Source organism: Populus trichocarpa, chromosome 9 (genome assembly GCF_000002775.5).
Source record: "Populus trichocarpa isolate Nisqually-1 chromosome 9, P.trichocarpa_v4.1, whole genome shotgun sequence".
In the NCBI taxonomy this organism is placed as follows: Eukaryota; Viridiplantae; Streptophyta; class Magnoliopsida; order Malpighiales; family Salicaceae; genus Populus; species Populus trichocarpa.
The window spans coordinates 4,680,614-4,700,657 of NC_037293.2; the positions used below are offsets into that span (position 1 = coordinate 4,680,614).

The window sequence follows — 20,044 nt, forward strand, 5'->3', positions numbered from 1 at the left end:
TTAACGGGTGTTTTTTTAAAGTTAACTTGCATCGCTTTTCACCGTGGTTCGTCAGGATAAGGGAGAGAACCTACAAGATCATTACATTTCTCTCTCGAAATTCCACTCCGTTTCTGTTCTTGCATTTGTACATGATTATATGAACGATGGAATTCATGTTAGTTGAAATCTGTCTGGCGTATACATGTATTCGCGAAAGCTCACTGTTACTGTAAACAAATGAATGTCCATATGAGCATATTTTAAAATGGAGCATCACATGGAGTTATTCTCATGCAAGGGCTGGGCTCTCACAATCTGACTGTTTAGATTGATGTCTTTCCCGCCTGTCAGAATTTGTGTCCGATTGCCCCATCAGATACTTCATCGAGAAAGGTAAAAAAAAGAAGAAGAAAAAGGAAAGGCTTTAGACTTTAGAGGATTAACTGGGTGACCTTTTTGTCCCTCAAATTCTCAGTGGGACTTTTCGAGTTACATCTCTACATGTTTTTAACTTGGGGGTCGAGCCTCTTCCATCTCTCTGCGCTGCTTTTGAAGATTTTCTTACGTTAACACAGCACATCTTTGACAGGTGACAAAGGAACTTCCACAAAGACATGATTTAGACCTGACAGTGTCATTTTATGTAACCAACCATAGATGCGATTGGTTCAGATCCAACAGAAGTGGATTCTGAGGTGAGTGGAATTTGTCAATCTCAAATACAAGAAGCTGAGATCGAATCATAGGTTCTACCATGGATCTCTTGTTGTACTTCCCCGTATATTTTTGTCTCTCAGTTCTAAACGACCAAGCCATGGGAAAACAAAGTCCAAGAGTATCAGAAATCACCACAAAAAAAAAAAGGTTAACTAAGCAAATGAAAATGAAGTCTGGAAAACGACTATTAACCAATGAATTTTTCCTTGATAAGCTTGAGAGATGCTTCCCGTGCACGCGTTATGGATCCTGTAACTTCTTCCTGATTATAGTTTATGACCCTCTTATGTTAGGGTGCCCATGTTCCTTAGAAGCTGATTTTTTTGAGCTTTCCATAACTCGTCAACTCCAAATATCTGTCCTCTAGATTTCCACATCAATGATTCACTCTGTTCAGGCTATTTATGAAATCTGAAGATTTTTCCTTTTTTTTTTTCCTTGCAACTCGCTATGTGTTTATAAACCATCTTGGAATTGTGTCATAATGTTGAACTGAGCTACTATTGTCTTACTAATAAGTCTGTTGGCTTCTAAGTTAATCCTCTTCCCTATTTGTAAAGCATGATGCTTTAGGATTTCATGACTCGACGGAGACAAGAATTTTTCCTGCCCTGAGTTATTAAATAAATATATAATTTTTTTTAAGATTAATTATTAACTTATGCACATGAATTTTTGAAGTGAACAATAAAGTTTTAATTCAAATACACTACCCAAAATATTAAAAAATAAATTTGAAAGTATATAAAATTAAATTGCAAGTAAAAATAAATCCATTATTGAAGTTACATCCTTCGATGTTTTGTGAAATATAATTCATCTATAATCGAATCTGAATCGATATTGTAATAACCCCTCAACCGGGATAAAATAACAATCTCATGTCAACTGGAAAACAAAGTAATTAAATTTTTTTTCCTCTCTCAATTCCTCCTTCCTTCACTTAATTCTTTCTTAGATTAGTGTTTTATAAGTTGGACTCTGTAAGTTTACAAGGTTATTCTCTCACTTTTCTTTTCTTTTTCTTGGATTTTTTTTATATGTTTTCCCTTACTTTTCTCTCTTTCTCTCGCCTTTTCTTTTCTTTTTTTTATATGTAGCGTGATGACGAAGAACTTGAGATCTGCACAACAGGTCTCGAGTTCGAGTCAGGACATACACCTCTTATAAGAACCTAGAACAGTCGGGGTTTTACTCGCTCACTTGGGCCCACAAAACACGCTTTCTAGGAGGTGCGGTTTCCTCGAATTCAAAAATAAAAAATAGCTTGACAATCACAATATGGACCGAAGAAGAAGGATCCTCGTACCTATCTCATTAGATGATCGTGTAAGGTTCTCCGGTAATTTTTCCACTCCATAAAGCAAATATGGCAATCCATATGGAATTTGAGTCAAATCCTAACATGGCAGAAAATAAATCCAGTCCGAGTGGTCTCTTAGCCCAAATACCACGAATGTTACTGACGACTTGAACAATATATGCTATTAATTACTTAATTTTTGATTGCTCCAGTGTCACAAAGAATCAAAAGTTGGGAAAAAAATGTACTTGCTCCTCTTGCAGATTTCGTCATAAATGACGGCGTCATCCTTGTAGGAAAGCAGACCTGTAGCCTTCCTAAATATAAAGGTGACTGGCTATTTCTTTTCTATGTTGTCATAAATACCCAGGGTGCTGAGCTGTGGACAAATGAGCAGAGTTCTCACTTCCATAAAAGCTTCATTTGATAAAAAAAATACATCTGCATCACTATGAACATTCCCTTCTAATCTGAAATATATATAATAGTAATAGTTCTGAAGTTTTGCATGTCACATAATGGCTGGAATCTTCAGTTCTCTGTCTTCATACTGCATCCTGTTGGTTTTCATTATTGTTGCTGACCTTAGTTTATGCACTGCTCAAAATGATAAGCAGGTAGCCCGTGCTTAATTTTTTTATTCTTTCGTAGGCTTTTTTCTCTGATTGACCACAGGTTAATTAACTGTGTAGATGAACTGATATGTTGGATATATATGTTGGCATAAATCTCTTATAAATTCAGGCGTCTGATTTATGTCAATGGTGATGCAGGTCTATATTGTGTACATGGGCTCGCTTCCTACGGGTGAATACTCACCCACTTCTCACCACCTCAGTCTTCTTGAAGAAATTGTCGAAGGAAGGTGAGTGTTCTCAAGTCCATTCTTGTCAGAAAGCTTCTCTGTTTTCTTGTTTTACTTTTCTTGAATTTTCAATCACAATCATTTGGTGGTATGTAACGAGGAACTAGGTGGATGGGGTTAATACTCTAACAAATCACATCCATATCATTTTAGACTAGAAAACCTGTTCAACTGGCATGACCGTAACCAGAAAAGGATATTTCTATTTCAATTATGTTCAGTGATGTTTTAATATTTCCCTTCCATTTCAGATCTGCGGATGGTGCGCTAGTTAGAAGCTATAATAGGAGTTTCAATGCATTTGCAGCCAGACTCAGTCATGCGGAGGTAGAGAGAATCTCTGGTAAGTTCTTTAAAATCCTTCTTCATCAACTTCTTGGTGGAATTGATATTTTTTTGATGTGTGATGACAACAATATGCAGGCCTGAAGGAAGTGGTGTCTGTATTCCCTAGTAGAAGATCTCAACTTCTGACGACAAGATCATGGGACTTCATGGGGTTTCCTGAAAATGTGAAAAGGAACCCCACAGTAGAAAGTAATATAATAATTGGGGTTATTGACTCAGGAATCTGGCCTGAGTCAGAGAGTTTTGCTGATAAAGGTTTTGGTCCTCCTCCTGCAAAATGGAAGGGAACTTGTGCTGGTGGCAAGAATTTTACTTGCAACAAGTATCTATCATCCCTCTTGCTCTGTTTCCTCTATTACTTCTACACCAGTAAAATATAATTGGATGAGTTAATCTGTCTAAAAGGCTAGAAATGAAGGGTTTTCTTTCCCATTCTTTATAATTTTGCAAATTTAAGCCAAACAAATGTAAGTTCAGTGTTGTTTTTCTTCTGACTATAAGATTTCTTATCATGGATAAAAAGTCCAACTTTTTATGAATTAAGGGAAGATTATTTGCCAAAATAAGGTTCCAAAAGGAGCCATAAAATCATCTTGATATGTACTTTCAATATTTAAATTTGTATCATTATGGTAAGAAAGGAATGTATGAAAGCCTCCTATATCCATAAAATGCAATGGTTCACCTGGAATTTGTTTGACATTAACACATAACTACGAGCATGACGGTATTTAAATATCAAATGGGAACGATTAGACAAAAATAGAAATGATACTGACATTCTTGTTTTTCCTTCCATATGATATATGAAAGAATCCATTGACTCTATTACTGGACAGAGGAGTACTTGTTAGATTCTGCTTTTATTGTTACTTTCAGTAAGATCATTGGAGCTCGAGTTGAATTCACTTCAGGGGCTGAAGCTACCGCAAGGGACACTGAAGGCCATGGTAGCCACACAGCATCAACAGCAGCTGGCAACACAGTATCAGGCGCGAATTTTTACGGACTGGCTCAAGGAAATGCCAGAGGAGCGGTTCCATCAGCAAGGATTGCTGTTTACATGGCCTGTGAGGAGTTTTGTGATGACCATAAAATACTTGCTGCCTTTGATGATGCCATTGCTGATGGGGTTGACATAATCACAATTTCAATAGCGAAGGATGTCCCATTTCCATATGAAAACGATACTATTGCCATAGGGGCCTTTCATGCAATGGAGAAAGGGATACTCACTGTACAAGCAGCAGGAAACAGTGGTCCTGATCCATTTACTGTATCAAGCCATGCACCATGGATAATTTCAGTTGCAGCTAGCAGCACAGATCGTCGGATAATTGATAAGACAGTTTTAGGGAATGGACAGACCTTCGTTGTAAGTAGCTTTAATATCTCAAATTTATGTCATAGTCCCAGTCATTTTGTACAAATTTACTTTGTTATCATAATTTATAGAGGTACTCTTTGTTGTTATTGCGATAGCTGTCCATCTCTTCACTTATCAAGCGGCACATAGCCGAAAAAGATGAAAATTAGCATAGTTGAATGTGATTTCACATTTTTTTTTCATGTTGGATAGTCTGTAAAATATTTCTCTGCTTTTACTTCTATATTTAATCAGGGAAGCTCTGTTAATTCTTTTGCACTAAATGGAACAAAAATCCCTCTGATTTATGGAAAAGCTGTCACGAGTAATTGCACCGAGGATGATGCTTGGTAAGTGCTATCCCTTTGGTTATTCTTAATTCATTGTCCTTCCAATAAAGAAACTAACCTTCATCCATGTGGTATATCAGGTCTTGCTTTAATAATTGTATGAACAGTAGCTTAGTGAAGGGAAAGATTGTCATATGTGATATGACAGATGCATCAGTGACAGATGAAGCTTTTAGGGCCAGGGCCCTTGGCTCAATTATGTTGAATGACACATTTGAAGATGTTTCCAATGTAGTGCCCTTACCTGCATCTAGTTTGAACCCTCATGACAGCGATTTGGTGATGTCCTACTTGAAATCTACAAAGTAAGATTCTAAACACCCACGTAAAAGTTTGGTGAATTAGTCGTTAAACAGTAAATTAAATTTCCCTGCCATAGTTAGAACTTTATAGCTGCTGAGATCATTTCTCCGGCTGTTAATCATGCAGAAATCCTCAAGCAACGATATTGAAAAGTGAAATTACAGAACATAATACGGCTCCTGTAGTTGCTTCCTTCTCATCACGCGGTCCAAATAACATTGTACCTGAGATTTTGAAGGTTTGGGAATTGTTATGACTATCAGAATCTTTGCATATCTTTATGTTTTGGGGACGACGGAAGGGGTTGCAAAGTGCTGCCTTTTAAGTTATTCCATTGTACTTATCAGATATGTTTCTGGTATTTTCTATTTGCCACAGCCGGATATAAGCGCCCCAGGAGTAGAAATCTTGGCTGCGTATTCTCCAGTTGCTTCTCCATCAGTTAATGCTGATGATAAGAGGTCTGTGAAGTATAACGTAGTGTCTGGGACCTCCATGTCTTGTCCACATGTTGCTGGTGCTGCTGCTTATGTTAAATCATTTCATCCAAATTGGTCTCCTTCAGCCATCACATCTGCTCTAATGACCACTGGTATTATTCACTTCTCGAGGTCTTTTTATACTTCTTGTTTCTCATTAGCCTACCACATGAATTTCATTTGTTAAGCCAGTTATTTAGATCCATTATTTACTCTTCCCTGCACAGCTTTGCCTATGAACACTGCCAAGCATGCAGATGCTGAATTTGGATATGGAGCAGGCCACATAAACCCGATAAAAGCTGTAGATCCTGGTTTAGTGTATGAAGCTACCAGAGACGATTATATAAGAATGCTGTGCAGTATGAATAATACTCTTTTCAGTAAATGTCCGCAGCACATTGAAGGATCTCCAAAGGATCTGAATTATCCTTCAATGGCAGTTCGAGTTGAAGAAAACAGGGCTTTCACAGTTAAATTTCCAAGAACAGTCAGAAATGTTGGACTCGCCAAGAGTTCATACAAATCAAACATCACAACAGGTTCTCAGATTAATGTTATGGTGGAGCCAAGCATTCTGTCGCTCAAGTCGGTGGATGAGAGGCAATCATTTGTTGTCACAGTGGCTGGGAAAGGATTGCCAGCAAATTCCATGGTATCTTCATCACTGGTTTGGAATGATGGCACGCATAGTGTGAGAAGTCCCATTGTGGTTTACACAATTAAACCTTCAAACTGAATGCCTTCATCTCATTTTATTTTATTTAAAAGGCGAATGATTTTTCTTTTTCAGTTTCAAATCTGAAAATCAAGGTATGATGAAAAGTTGTCTTCTATTTAGAGATTGAATAGAGTCCAGCAGTTGTCTTCTTTTTCAGTTTACACAATCAAGTCCCGTTTCAGCTTTATGTAAAACTTTAGAGATCGAATAACCCTATCCTCGCTATATGCTGCTGAGTGAGAATCTCTCTAATAATGGCAAGAAAATATTACAAATATTTGACCAATCATACAATAAATTTACTTTTAATATATTAGTCTCCTAGAAATTTCGTTCCTGATATAAAAATAATCTTTTCGTGTCCAGCAGCAATGAATGCTCTGCTCGCTAGCAATTTCCTATGAGAAAATCTCACCCACGAAAATTCTTCCTCCTCTACACTAAATATATACCATAAATCAAGCAAAGAACCGGATTAAAGGAGTGAAATAATGCATTGTATCCCATTATTGTTTCGAAAACATTAATTAACTCACCTGGCAAATGTCAGCAGGTATAGAAATAAAAGATTATGAAATATTGTGTGTGCCCATCTTAGGTAAGACAATAACAAGATTCTGCAATATTAGAATTATTATTCTTTTGCTTAACTAATATAGGAATATATTCCAGTTATGCACGAAATTTTTTCTTAACGTATTAAGAAATCTCTGGTGTAATTCTATAGAAGCATTGTTCTCAAGGTGAGAAAATTTCATTGATGGCTACTGAATCCTTGACTCTGCCCAATCCAACATATAAAATACTCCTCGGTCCCTTTAGGTTTGAGCAATAAACAATGGCGCAGTACGGATCTATCCCGCTCTGTATTCTTACACTAAGCATTAGTGTATTGTTTTGCAGTGCTACTGGTGATGATAGAAAGGCAAGTGCATGTCTTTGTTTTTTCCTTTGTTCTTTCCATGCATGATAACTTGAGGGGATGAGATTTTCTCCTTTTTTTTTAATACTACATTGGATTAACTATGTTTATAAAGCAGGAATACATAGTGTATATGGGGTCACTTCCAGAGGGTGAATACTCGCCATCATCTCACCACCTCAGTTTGCTTCAAGAAGTTGTTAAGGACAGGTTGAAATACTTTTCAAATTTCAAGATTAGTAGTTCTTTTACCATTCTTGTATAAATGTTGCCTTTCGCTTGTTTCTCTCTGCAGCTCTTCTGAAAATGTCCTTGTTAGAAGTTACAAAAGGAGTTTCAATGGATTTTCTGCAAAGCTCACAAGTGAGGAGGCACAAAAGCTAGTAAGTGAGTTTTGCCAACACTTTTTTTTTAATGTTTCACATAAATTACATGTATTTAATCGGTCTTTTTATTTTTTACATGGTGTGGTATGCAGGTAAGAAGGAAGTGGTCTCTATTTTTCCGAGTACAACTCTCCAACTTCAAACAACAAGATCTTGGGACTTTATGGGTTTCAATGTGACTGCAAGTGGAAAACGAGGCACTCATAGTGATATTATTGTTGGTGTCATTGATACTGGAATTTGGCCAGAATCAGAGAGTTTTAATGATGATGGTTTCGGCCCTCCTCCCAGGAAGTGGAGGGGTGCCTGCGAAGGTGGCGAAAACTTCACTTGCAACAAGTAATACAGTTCTTTCCATTAATTAAACAATGCATTCTATAGTCACTGAATAATTGATACCTTGTATAGATTAGTTATTCGTAGAAAATTCCTCAGCTATACAGATGCTATTGATCTAACATTAACAATATAGGATGGTGTTTTCAGCAAAATCATTGGAGCTAGACATTATTCATTTTCGTCTGCAAGGGATGATCTAGGCCATGGATCACATACCGCCTCTACAGCAGCTGGGAACATAGTAAAGAAAGCTAGCTTTTATGGACTGGCACAAGGTACTGCCAGAGGAGGGGTACCCTCAGCGAGAATTTCTGCATATAAAGTATGTGGTCCAGGTTCATGCCAATCAAGCGATATCCTTTCCGCATTTGATGATGCTATTGCTGATGGAGTTGATATTATAACAATCTCAATTGGAGGAAACCAAGCACAAGAATTTGATACTGATGTCATTGCAATTGGTGGTTTTCATTCAATGGCGAAAGGAATTCTTACTTTACAATCTGCAGGAAATGATGGTCCTGTATCAGGATCAGTGGCAAGTGTGGCACCATGGATATTCACTGTTGCTGCAAGCAGCACGGATCGTCGGATCATAGACAAAGTTGTTCTTGGGAATGGAAAGACATTAGTCGTATGCATCCTTGAATCTATTCTTTTAATCAATTACTTGATACAATCATACACAGACTCGCACACGCATTTAACCACATCTATAAGTACGCATATATGCATTCATGCAGGCATGTATTTGTATCTGCACTGAAACCAGTGTGTGGGTATTTCTAACTACCAGGTTTGTGAAAACAGGGGAATTCTGTTAATTCTTTCAGTCTAAAAGGAAAAAAGTTTCCTCTGGTATACGGTAAGGGTGCATCAAGAGAATGCAAGCATCTTGAAGCAAGGTGAATCTTGATGGCCATTTCTTTTATTTTAATATCTAAATGTTAAAAAAAGCTCCATAACTTGTATTCTGAGTTGGCATTGATTTTCATATTTTCAGCCTTTGCTATAGCGGCTGTTTAGACAGAACTTTAGTGAAGGGAAAGATTGTACTGTGTGATGATGTGAATGGAAGAACTGAGGCTAAAAGAGCTGGAGCTCTTGGCGCGATCCTTCCAATTAGTTTTGAGGATATTTCCTTTATCTTACCTTTGCCTGGATTGAGTTTAACAGAAGACAAACTTAATGCTGTCAAGTCATATCTGAATTCCACGAAGTATGTTTTCTTTTTCGCTGAGCAGCATCCATTCCATTAGAATTTTGCATTTAGTTCCTTCAAATGATGTGATCCTTGTGTGTTTATAGGAAACCTTCAGCAAACATATTAAAAAGTGAAGCCATTAAGGATAATGCTGCACCTGAAGTTGCTTCTTTCTCTTCTCGTGGTCCAAATCCCATCATATCAGATATTTTGAAGGTAGGCATTATAGTTTTCTTTTCTATATTTTTTTAATTTCAATTTGCTCATATATGGATCAAATGAACTGCAGCCAGATGCCAGTGCCCCAGGTGTAGATATCTTGGCTGCATTCCCACCTGTTCTTTCACCTACAGACGACACTGCAGACAAGAGGCATGTTAAGTACAGTGTGATGTCTGGAACCTCCATGGCTTGCCCTCATGCTGCCGGTGTAGCGGCTCATGTTAAAGCAGCTCACCCTGATTGGTCTGCTTCAGCTATTAAATCTGCTATTATGACTACTGGTAATCTTGTGTAATCACTCTAGTCCTTTTCATTTCTCTCAGTCGGTTATATCACTAGAGAATATGAATACGTAGATCACGTATCTTTCGGTTCCATTATGTAAAAAAGGTTATATGCAATTACCAACTTTCTTTCTATGATTCTTTTTTTTCAATTTTCAGCTTGGCCCATGAATGTTACTGAAAGATCAGAGGGAGAATTTGCTTTCGGATCTGGGCATGTAAATCCAGTAACAGCCATTCACCCTGGACTTGTTTATGAAACACAGAAGAGTGACTACATACAACTGTTCTGTGGCCTGGGATATACTGCAGAGAAAATCCGGCAAATCTCAGGAGACAACAGCAGCTGTAGTAAGGCCGCTAGAAACACCCTGCCAAGGGATTTGAATTACCCTTCAATGGCAGCTAAAGTTGCAGTGGAGGAGTCCTTCACAATTAAATTTCATAGAACAGTTACAAATGTTGGCAATGCAAACTCAACCTACAAGGCAAAAATCTTCTCACGTTCATCACTCAAGATCAAAGTTGTGCCTGAAGCTCTCTCCTTCAAGTCCTTGAAAGAGAAGAAGTCGTTCGCTGTAACTATTGTTGGTCGAGATTTGACATATAACTCAATTCTGTCTGCATCGTTGGTGTGGTCTGATGGTTCTCACAGCGTGAGGAGTCCAATTGTTGTTTACGGAGGGGGAGATGAATTTACAACTCCATCAGCTTATAATTAGCATGCTTGCCGTATCGAATTCCAGTGTACTCGTGAAATAATGTAGACTTCGAATTTGCATCAGTTATGATGTGTTCAATTTCTCGGGCAACTAATACATCCATGCTTGTAATTTCTCATGAACAGAAATGCTACAAATTATCATCCTTTCTACTCCATCTATACGAGTTTTGTTACAGATACGAAAAGTAATCTTCTAAAAACTCCAGCACATTTGATGTTTGAAACCAGTTCACAGTGATCCATGGACATGTTAAAAGAATAAACCAGCCATGATCTTGACCGAAATTCCAGCCACCCAACGAGCCAAATTATGGGAGGAACGTTTGTTTTGGGACTGTTTCCAGATTCTGATGCCTGTAAGCTTTCCTGGATCTCGGATAGGCCATGGATATATCTTTTGAGTACTCTTCTTGGAAACATATGCTATATAGACTATATAATGCTTTCATGTTTAGTTTCTTTTTAATTCCAACCTTGAATTTCTTTTTATTGAATTATTTTCTCATCTAATTTTATAAAATAAATTTTTAAATTGTAGCAGAAAAATAAAATTAAAAGAGAAAAACATAATGTAAAATACAAAGAAAAAGCATGACTAATCTCAAAGTTCTTAGAATTGCTTATTTTTTAATAATTGGATTTGAGAGATCAAAGGGAAAAAATTTAAATTGTAGTAGAAAAATAAAATTAAAAGAGAGAACCATAATGTAAAATACAAATAAAAAGTGTGACTATTCTCAAAGTTCTTATAAATTTGATTTTGGTTCAAAAATTAATTTTGTTTATTTTTCAATTTTTAAGTTTGAGAGATGAAAGGAAAACTCATTGAAAAAATAATGGAGAAGAAAAAAAATTGTCAGTTAACCACAATTCAACAATAAAAAAAATCAATCTTGGTATCAAATGAAAAAAGTTCCATATATAGAGGTGTTTTTAAACATTCATCTTATTAGAAAAAATACATCAGAGTTTAAAGAGAATTTTTTTCTGTATTAATTTTCGATTTAGGGGTGTTCTGAATTAAGAGATTGGTTTATCAATATAATAAAAATGTTGATTTAAATATTTTTAAATGAAAATAAATTAAAAAATAAATTTTTAAATCCAACATATTCTAGCGTAATTTTTCAACCACTGCTCCAGTGGTTGAAAATTGGGCAAGCACACAGCATGTTTGCCACTACAAACAACACAATGCTTTTTTTTATTTTTGAGATATATATGTGTGTGTGTGTTAAAAACATTATTTTTAAGAATGAGATTATAGTTTTTTTCCAAAATTATTGAGCACTTTTTTATTCTACCCTTTGTGATTTGAATTTCTTAAATTATCGATTTTTATTAAATGAAGTACATTGTTAAAAAAATTATATTTAAAAATACTTCTACTTATATCATTGGTTTTATTTAAATGATGTATTGTGAACCTATATTAACTTGTTTTTCTTAGATACATGTTATGTAAGTTTAAAAAGTTATAAATCATTTAATAAAATTAAAAATATTTATTAAAATATTTTAATATGTTACAATTATTATTTTATATCTCAAAATCACAACAATAAAATTTTACCAAATACTATTTAGTTACTTTAAATGTGTATAAATACATAATAGATGATTTATGACTTCTTAAAATTTATATAATACGTAGTGAAAGTATTTTTTTTTTAATAAAAGTAACTTTTAAGTTTAAAAAAAATAAGTAAAGTGATAATATATATAGACACATCATTTTAATAAAATTATTGATATAAAGCATTAAAATAGATTATATAAAACACTAGTGTATATGTACGAGTGATTTAAAAAAGAATAATGAAGAATGTTGTCATGTTAACTAATGGGTATATATCTTGCTTAGTTTAAAAAATAAAGTATTTTTTAAAAAAATATCACCTACTTTGATTTTAAAATAAAATAAATATTAACCAAACACTGCTTGTAGATAAAAAATAGGTATAAAACTAGAATTAATCAGTTTTGATTTAAAAGTATAAAAATACCAAACAAGCTCTAAGTACGTAGAATACGATAATTACGTACATTGAATGCTAATTATAATGTATTTATATTTTATCTACTTTTGTGTAACTTTTGACAAATTGAATATTTAGTGCCAAAATTTACGATTCCAAATCAAAGGTAGCGATCCTTGCACGATTTATTCTTCTTTCAAATTGTTTTTTAAGGCAACCTTTATTAATAAAGGAAGCCTCGCGGCCTAATCAAGTGCTAAACCTGTAATAATTAGGAGAGAAAATCGTTCCCGCTATCCTTAAATCTTATAAAACCATCCTAATTAAACAAATATTTAATATAAAAAATTAATCAGGGAGTTGATGCGAAAACAAAAATGGTATGGTGATTAAGTCGACTCTATACTCGCTCCTATGATGTCTCCTACGTTTTACTATATGAAATTATTGTTTTCCTAATTACTTTCGATATTTAGGAATAATATAACGGAGGGAGATGATATTAATTTATGCAAAATCAATGCAAGAATATTAACTATATATATATATCAACGAAATCATTGCATATCTGCAGAATATATTAGAGAAGAAAGCCAGAATATATTCTTACTCAAACACATCTTTCTACCAATAGTACTTGACACTGATTTTTGTTCTTGACCACAAAGAGAAAAACAAGAAACAAAAATGGGTTTTACTCGGATTCTGTTCTTGACACTGCTTTTTGTTTGGGCTGCCGATGTTCAATGTCAAAACGTTAGGATTTTCAACGTGAAGAAATATGGTGCAATCCCTGATGGCAAGACTGAGAATAGCAAGGTGAATCCTTCTTTTGATATGCATAAACTACATATATAATTAATCAAGTATCTTTTGTTTTTAATATATATACGCGCGCGCGCATTCATGTTGTTTGATCTTCTGTTTAGGCATTCTTGGAAGCATGGAAAAATGCGTGTAAATGGAATGGAAAGGCTGTGGTTTTGGTGCCAGCAGGAACATACCTGCTAGACTCGGTGAAATTTGAGGGCGAATGCAAGGGTTACATGATATTTAAGGTGAAAGGGAATGTAATGGCCGCAAGCAAACTGAAGGATATTAACCAATGGATTACTTTCAAATATGTTAATGGCTTAACTGTGGCCGGTCGTGGAACCTTCGATGGCCAAGGATACAAGGTTTGGCCTTGTAAGATAAACGGACGATGCCAAACTCTTCCTATAGTAAGTTCATCGTTCTTTTTTCTGAGAATTTTCTTTTTTACATTATACTGTCTTCGATGCTAAATACTTTTCGAAACGTGATTTTTTTCCCCAATTAAACCAAATAACAAAACGTTTTCTTGCTAGCCTGTTTCATTTTCTGAATAAAACCATATTAAATTAAACGAGAATAACTATACCTATGTAATTAGCTAGACATAATAATTAGAACTCTTTGAAATATACAATTCTGATCTATTAATGCATTTTTCTCAATATCTTTTATATGTGGATTAAGAAATTGATTTGATTGTTGTTTTTTATTATCTTTTGGGCAGTCATTAAGGCTTGAATTCATCAGAAATGGGAAACTGCAAAACATAAGATCAATCAACAGCCAAAATGCCCATGTTTCCATCTTTGCCAGCAGCAACTTGAATATCACTAATGTCAAGTTGTCTGCTCCTCAAGATAGCCCTAATACTGATGGGATCAAGATTAGTTCTTCAGAAGAAATCAGGATTACACGCACATCAATCAGTACAGGAGATGATTGTGTTGCCATACTCAATGGGAGTAAAAACACTCACATTTCTCAAGTTTTCTGTGGCCCTGGACATGGAATCAGTGTTGGGAGTATGGGAGGGAATACACTTATTGATAATAAAGACATTGTGGTGGGGTTGGCCGTGACGAACTCCACTTTTACCAATACCAGCAATGGTTTAAGAATCAAAACATGGGCATCTCGCTATGAAGGTCTTGCTTCTGGTTTCACTTACGAAGACATCATAATGAACGACGTCGAACATCCCATTATTATTGATCAGCAATATTGCCCTAGTTCTTCCTGTGATTCCAAGGTATTAATTTGATTGTCTTTCTATTAATTAATAAGCTTTTTCCACTTTTAATCATTGAACTGACAGTGTAATCCATCACCCTTTTCCTTTTCTTTTCTTTGCAGACTGCTTCACGTATTCAAATCAGGGATATTACATACAGCAACATTAGGGGTACTTCGAAGTCGAAGGCAGCAGTGACATTAAATTGCAGCAGCATTGTTCCATGCAAGAATATAGTGCTGAAGGATATCAGATTGGTGTATACAGGAAATGAAGGTCCTGCAAGTTCAATATGTTCTAATGTCCATGGCTACTCTTATGGCCTTCAAAACCCACCCCCATGCTTTCGCTCGGCTTAGTTTATATCCATAACTATGTGTTTGCTAGGGCCTCACCATGAATGAAAGAGTTGCGTTTGAGTAGCTTAATCGATGTATGATATCAGGCTGTACTTTAGTAACCTTGCATGGTCGAGGACCAAATCGTTTATCTTTAAATTAAATAACATTTATTATTGGGTTCATTTTATTACTATTTCAAACTTTATTTATATAGATTATGATCACTACCTATATTTGATGAACCACGATGTTTGCTTGCTAACAATTAATAGTGTTTTGCAACTATTTGTTTTCATGTTACAATTTATTTTTTAAAATACTTTTTACTTAAAAATATATTAAATTAATTATTTTAAAGTGTTTTTAGATAGTTTTAATATACTAAAATTAAAAATAAATAAGTAAATTGAAAATATATTTTGAAACACTTTTAAAAAAAATACTCTACACTATAATACTAAACAAATATATACTTCAAATATTCAAAGAATTACAAAACTTGTTCGTCTTTAAATTAAATAGCATTTATTATTGTGGTTATTTTATTATTATTATTTCAAACTTTATTTATATATATACACACACACACACACACGTTATAACTTATTTTTTAAAATGTTTTTTCTTGAAAGTTTATTAAATTAATTTTTTAAAGTGTTTTTAGAAGGTTTTGATATAATAGTATTAAAAATAAATAAAAATCTTTAAAATATATTTTTAAAAATATTTTAGAAAAACACTTTGTATTATAACATCAAAACACATTTCAAATATTCAAAGAAGTATAGAATTGGTCATTTCTTTTCAAATTGTTGGGCACGGATTTTATTTTAATCTCTCTATAACAAAACCTTTGCAAAGTTAATTTAAAAAACATAAGTGAATCGAATCATATGCTATAATTTATCTAAAAGAAAATAATATGTAGGATATGATTCGTATCAATTAATGAATAAATTGAAAAGGTAAACATCTTAAGAAATTGAACTTTATATTGATGCATTGTGTGTTTTCAAGACAAGGTTCTCAAATATTATACATTTAACGATTTAAATATTTTAGAAAATAAAAAATAAAAAATATTTGTCTCAAAAATAATAAAAGATAAAGCTTATTCCTTTTTTAAAAAATAAAAAGTTGATGACGAGAGAAATCACACGAGTCGAGCCCTTCAAAGTTCAAACCCGTCCCGGAAATATATCAAACATAGACGACGTCGTTTTGTTTTTATGTAGTTTAATTAAAACGAAACCGCTGCTTTCTTCTTCCCCACAGGCCTCTGGGAGCTGCTGCGGTTCAAAATTGCAATACAAAAACAGAAACGAAGTCGTTTTTTGTGACCTAACCCCAATCAATTCTTTTGCAATGTTAACTCGGGCTCTTTCGAGGTCAAAAATCCCAAATTTCAGTAGCATAATAGTTATCCTTCAAAACCTAACAACTAAACAATCCATTATAGATCAAACGCAATTGCCACTCTCAAAAGCCTCAAATATCCAATCTTTTTTAGTTCCTGCTGGGTTGCGGCAATATCACGATGGAAGGCCAAGAGGGCCACTCTGGAGAGGCAAGAAGCTGATTGGAAAAGAAGCCCTTTTTGTAATACTTGGATTGAAGAGGTTTAAAAATGATGATGATGAGAAGCTTGACAGATTTATTAAAACCCACGTTTTCAGACTTTTGAAACTGGACATGATTGCTGTTTTGTCTGAGCTTGAGCGACAAGAGGAGGTTTCTTTGGCTGTTAAGGTTGTACTTTTGTTTTCTTTTAGTGTGAATATGTGCTGTCTGTGAACCGTTTGATGCAATGCTTCAAAGAAATGTTGACTTCACGTTCAGTTTATTTATTGTCTTGTGTGATTTATGCTGTGGAGGTTGGTTATTTTCTTGGGTTAGTGAGTAATTTATTGATTTTGCAGATTTTTAGAGTGATTCAAAAGCAAGATTGGTATAAGCCGGATGTGTATCTCTATAAGGATTTGATTATGGCATTACTGAAAACTGGAAAAATGGAAGAGGCAATGAAGTTATGGGAAGATATGAGAAATGAGGATTTGTTCCCGGATTCCCAAATGTATACCGAAGCCATTAGAGGCTACTTGAGGGATGGGTCTCCTGCTGATGCAATGAACATATATGAAGACATGAAGAAGTCACCAGATCCTCCCGAGGAGTTGCCGTTTAGGATTCTGTTGAAGGGGCTTTTACCACACCCGCTTTTGAGGAATAGAGTAAAGCAAGATTACGAGGAGCTATTTCCAGAAAAACATGTTTATGACCCTCCAGAAGAGATATTCGGAATTCTCTGAGGTTTGCATTATGCTATTGATTTCAGTTCTTTAATTTGTATTACAGATTGCATTCATGTTCGGAGGATGGTGATTATAGCATGTTTAGCTCCAATAGAAACAGCGTTGCAACAGCAGGGTTCTTCACGAACCAAAATCATAAAAAATAATAATGAAAAACTTGGGGTGAACAAGTTGTTTTCTGTAAGTTTTTATGGCCAAGACCTTCAACTGAAATGATGCTGTTCATGCACTAAACTCTTTATTTTAAGGAAGAACTCCTTTTGATACTTTTGTATGCTTGTTCATGTATGCATGTGATCAGCTGGTTGTTTTGTGACTAGAGAACAAAACATCTGCAGTTTGTTTTTGTGTTTACTAGTCAGTTCATCCTTGGTAAATTGCTTCATGTGATGTAATCACAAAAAAGGAACTCACAGTTCTCACTGAACTGCTGAAGGGGTAGAGCTGACTTTCTACTGTTAATGCAACTGAAATCTGATTCTTTTATTTCCATAAATTGAAAGTTTTATTAATTTCAGGGCTTCAAATGGTCCATCACTTTACTGGAGTTCGTGGTCTTTCCTCAGCTGCTTTAAGATAACAGCAAATGACCTAATATGACACCATTTTATACTGCGGAAACAAAGAGGTTGCTTTTGCGTGCAAGGACACATCGCACTGCTGTTCTGTTTCAGAGCTTCAAACTCCGTGGCCTCTAACCATTTTGTTTTTTGGTGGGGTGGATTATGGGGAGTCTTACTGCGATGCCCTAGGTTAGATTTTTCCGTATATTTATAATTAACAAAGAGCTGTGTCATGTGTTGCTGCGATTGAACTGTCTTTAATCATCTCATCCCAACAGCTTCTTTTGGGTTGTACTTATTTCAGCCTTTGATTCGTTTGAACCTAAAACTTTACGGCATGAAGTTCGCCAGCATGTCATAATCGTGCATCTTGTAGACGTGTTTTTCGATAATGTGGCCAAAAACCATAATAATGCAGTTAGGTTTTCTGATTTTCAATTCTCCGAGATTTTTAATGAAATCATCGGGGCTTTGGTCCCTAAGCTTCTAAAACTATATAACAGTACCTGAGGTTTTACGCTATGTGACGACTCTAGTCCTTCTGTAGCGTTTATGTTTCTTCAGTCTGATGGACTAATGTGTCGGTTTTGGAAGCTTGAAGACCATGGGGACATAGCCTTGCAAACTTTAAGGACATAAAAATATTGCGAAGTGGTTGATGCATAGCTCGTAATTGAACTGCCTATCTACAAGCACAGAGGGCAAGTTTCCGAAATGAGGAGCTCTCCAATGGTGTACAATTTCAGAAGTAGGGGCGTAAGCAAAGCATCATCACTTATTGAAAGTCACTAGACTGGATATCGAGGAGGTTTTAGAAAAACCAATATGGAACGATCTAACGTTGTCAGACCGGTAAGCTCGGGGAAACCCGCATATCCATTTATGTTTGCCTCGTACAAACTTCATTTGTGCCTTCGAATTTCAAGCGTCCTTGTTTAGCTCCCCCTGGTGCTCTCAAATTGTGTTGATGTTGTTCTTGTGTTTCATGGTAAGATTGACGAGTGCAGGCTATAGCCACATCAACCATCGTCAACACCAGTCAAGTGGAAATATGGACCGAGTGAATCCGGATTCCAATTCTCCGTTTTGATTCAGTAACGAAATGGGCTTTGCGGATTAAAAAATGATCCTCGCGGGGCTATTTTCTGCGTTCGGATCTTGGTGTGTGACATTTGGCTGTTGTTTCTTATTTTTTTTCTGTTTTAATAAAAAAAATATATCCCAGTATTCTTATTTCGAGCTATTATTCTACGGTTCCACCTTTTACTTTCTAAGAAGTTCTAAATCTTTACTGTTTGTTCGTTTTGTAAATAAAATGATTGTTCACGTAGAATAATAATACATCTAGCAAAGAATATTATATTTTTTACACTCACGAGTATTTGGGATGATTCTCATTGCATCTAGAATTATTCACGTTCGGGGGTTTGGTTTGGGTCTAAAAACCATCCAAACCGAGACATGCTAATTTTAAAGAATAGAAATTAGACCGAAAATTGATTCAAACTAAATTGGTTTTTCATCCTGATTTGGTGTTTTTAGTTAATTTTTTTTTGTTTACTCGGTTTTTTCAGTTGATTGGTTTCTTTTGAATATATCTAATTTTATCTGTATTGAAATTATACTTTTTAAACCCAAATGAAACAAATCCTGATCACAGTTTAGAGATCAAGAGAGTTAACTCGGGTCACAAGTTTTTGCCACCTTCTAAACAATACAACAGGTTTTTTCTGAGTTATATATATAAACAGTGAAACATTTAGTGATTTCTAGGTGTAACGTGTTTTATATAATATATTTGTAGTCAAGAAATATGAAAAAATATATATATATATATATATATATATATATTAAAATTAAACAAATTGAGATGTTCAGCAACATACATGCCCTTACTCTACATAAAAATCTTAGATTTAAGATGTATAATTTAATTTTTTTTCTTAGTGCTCATTAAATGCATATAACAATGTCTAGAAAAATGAAAAAAAAAAGAGAAAAAAAATAATTGTTTTTTTAATGAATTTATCAAGCAAATGACTCCTTATCAATAGAAGTGTTTGTAATTGATTTTTTCTTATTTTTTCAATTATAAATTTTTATAATTAATTAAAATATCAGAAGAGATTTTATAAGACTATCCACAGCAATACATAGTAAGACTCTGATACATGACAAAAACTAAGTATGATAGGATAAATTAAAGGTAGAAATAAATAAAGTGTGGTGGCCTTAATTTGTGCTTTAAATTGAATGAAACCCAGATGGCTTTTTCGATCAAAGGAAA

The 20,044-nt window shown here is 34.7% G+C and overlaps 4 protein-coding genes across 8 annotated transcripts; all 4 read left to right on the top strand.

The window, feature by feature from the left end:
* The first annotated feature begins 1,861 nt into the window (after nucleotides 1-1,861).
* On the top strand, nucleotides 1,862-6,562 carry LOC7468607 (subtilisin-like protease SBT4.3). Of its 2 annotated transcripts, none has more exons than XM_024609087.2 (10): nucleotides 1,862-2,331; nucleotides 2,776-2,867; nucleotides 3,119-3,210; nucleotides 3,291-3,537; nucleotides 4,095-4,590; nucleotides 4,837-4,931; nucleotides 5,012-5,236; nucleotides 5,361-5,472; nucleotides 5,613-5,826; nucleotides 5,941-6,562. In XM_024609087.2, the coding sequence occupies exons 2-10, from the start codon at nucleotides 2,791-2,793 to the stop codon at nucleotides 6,450-6,452; spliced, it is 2,070 nt and encodes a 689-aa protein (XP_024464855.1). In that variant the 5' UTR covers nucleotides 1,862-2,331; nucleotides 2,776-2,790; the 3' UTR covers nucleotides 6,453-6,562. The 2 variants fall into 2 exon arrangements, with proteins under 2 accessions (XP_024464855.1, XP_052311935.1); XM_052455975.1 differs by lacking the exon at nucleotides 1,862-2,331 and adding an exon at nucleotides 2,377-2,619.
* On the top strand, nucleotides 6,398-10,700 carry LOC7468606 (subtilisin-like protease SBT4.6). 3 transcript variants are annotated; one of them, XM_052455972.1, is made up of 11 exons: nucleotides 6,398-6,526; nucleotides 7,257-7,359; nucleotides 7,475-7,566; nucleotides 7,652-7,743; nucleotides 7,835-8,081; nucleotides 8,229-8,715; nucleotides 8,892-8,986; nucleotides 9,085-9,300; nucleotides 9,390-9,501; nucleotides 9,575-9,788; nucleotides 9,951-10,700. In XM_052455972.1, exons 2-11 carry the CDS (start codon nucleotides 7,273-7,275, stop codon nucleotides 10,511-10,513), a joined length of 2,205 nt encoding a protein of 734 aa, XP_052311932.1. In that variant the 5' UTR covers nucleotides 6,398-6,526; nucleotides 7,257-7,272; the 3' UTR covers nucleotides 10,514-10,700. The 3 variants fall into 3 exon arrangements, with proteins under 3 accessions (XP_052311932.1, XP_052311933.1, XP_052311934.1); XM_052455973.1 differs by lacking the exon at nucleotides 6,398-6,526 and adding an exon at nucleotides 6,679-7,177; XM_052455974.1 differs by lacking the exons at nucleotides 6,398-6,526; nucleotides 7,257-7,359 and having other exon boundaries at nucleotides 7,479-7,739.
* Nucleotides 10,701-13,181: 2,481 nt separating this feature from the next.
* LOC7468605 (polygalacturonase) lies at nucleotides 13,182-14,984 on the top strand. Its single transcript, XM_024608764.2, has 4 exons — nucleotides 13,182-13,313; nucleotides 13,424-13,717; nucleotides 14,035-14,559; nucleotides 14,664-14,984. The coding sequence occupies exons 1-4, from the start codon at nucleotides 13,182-13,184 to the stop codon at nucleotides 14,898-14,900; spliced, it is 1,188 nt and encodes a 395-aa protein (XP_024464532.1). The 3' UTR covers nucleotides 14,901-14,984.
* Nucleotides 14,985-16,126: 1,142 nt separating this feature from the next.
* Nucleotides 16,127-18,195, top strand: LOC7468604 (protein THYLAKOID ASSEMBLY 8-like, chloroplastic). Of its 2 annotated transcripts, XM_002314109.4 has the most exons (3): nucleotides 16,128-16,631; nucleotides 16,802-17,192; nucleotides 17,713-18,195. In XM_002314109.4, the coding sequence occupies exons 1-2, from the start codon at nucleotides 16,248-16,250 to the stop codon at nucleotides 17,189-17,191; spliced, it is 774 nt and encodes a 257-aa protein (XP_002314145.3). In that variant the 5' UTR covers nucleotides 16,128-16,247; the 3' UTR covers nucleotide 17,192; nucleotides 17,713-18,195. The 2 variants fall into 2 exon arrangements, with proteins under 2 accessions (XP_024463866.1, XP_002314145.3); XM_024608098.2 differs by lacking the exon at nucleotides 17,713-18,195 and having other exon boundaries at nucleotides 16,127-16,631; nucleotides 16,802-17,464.
* The last annotated feature ends 1,849 nt before the right edge of the window (nucleotides 18,196-20,044 follow it).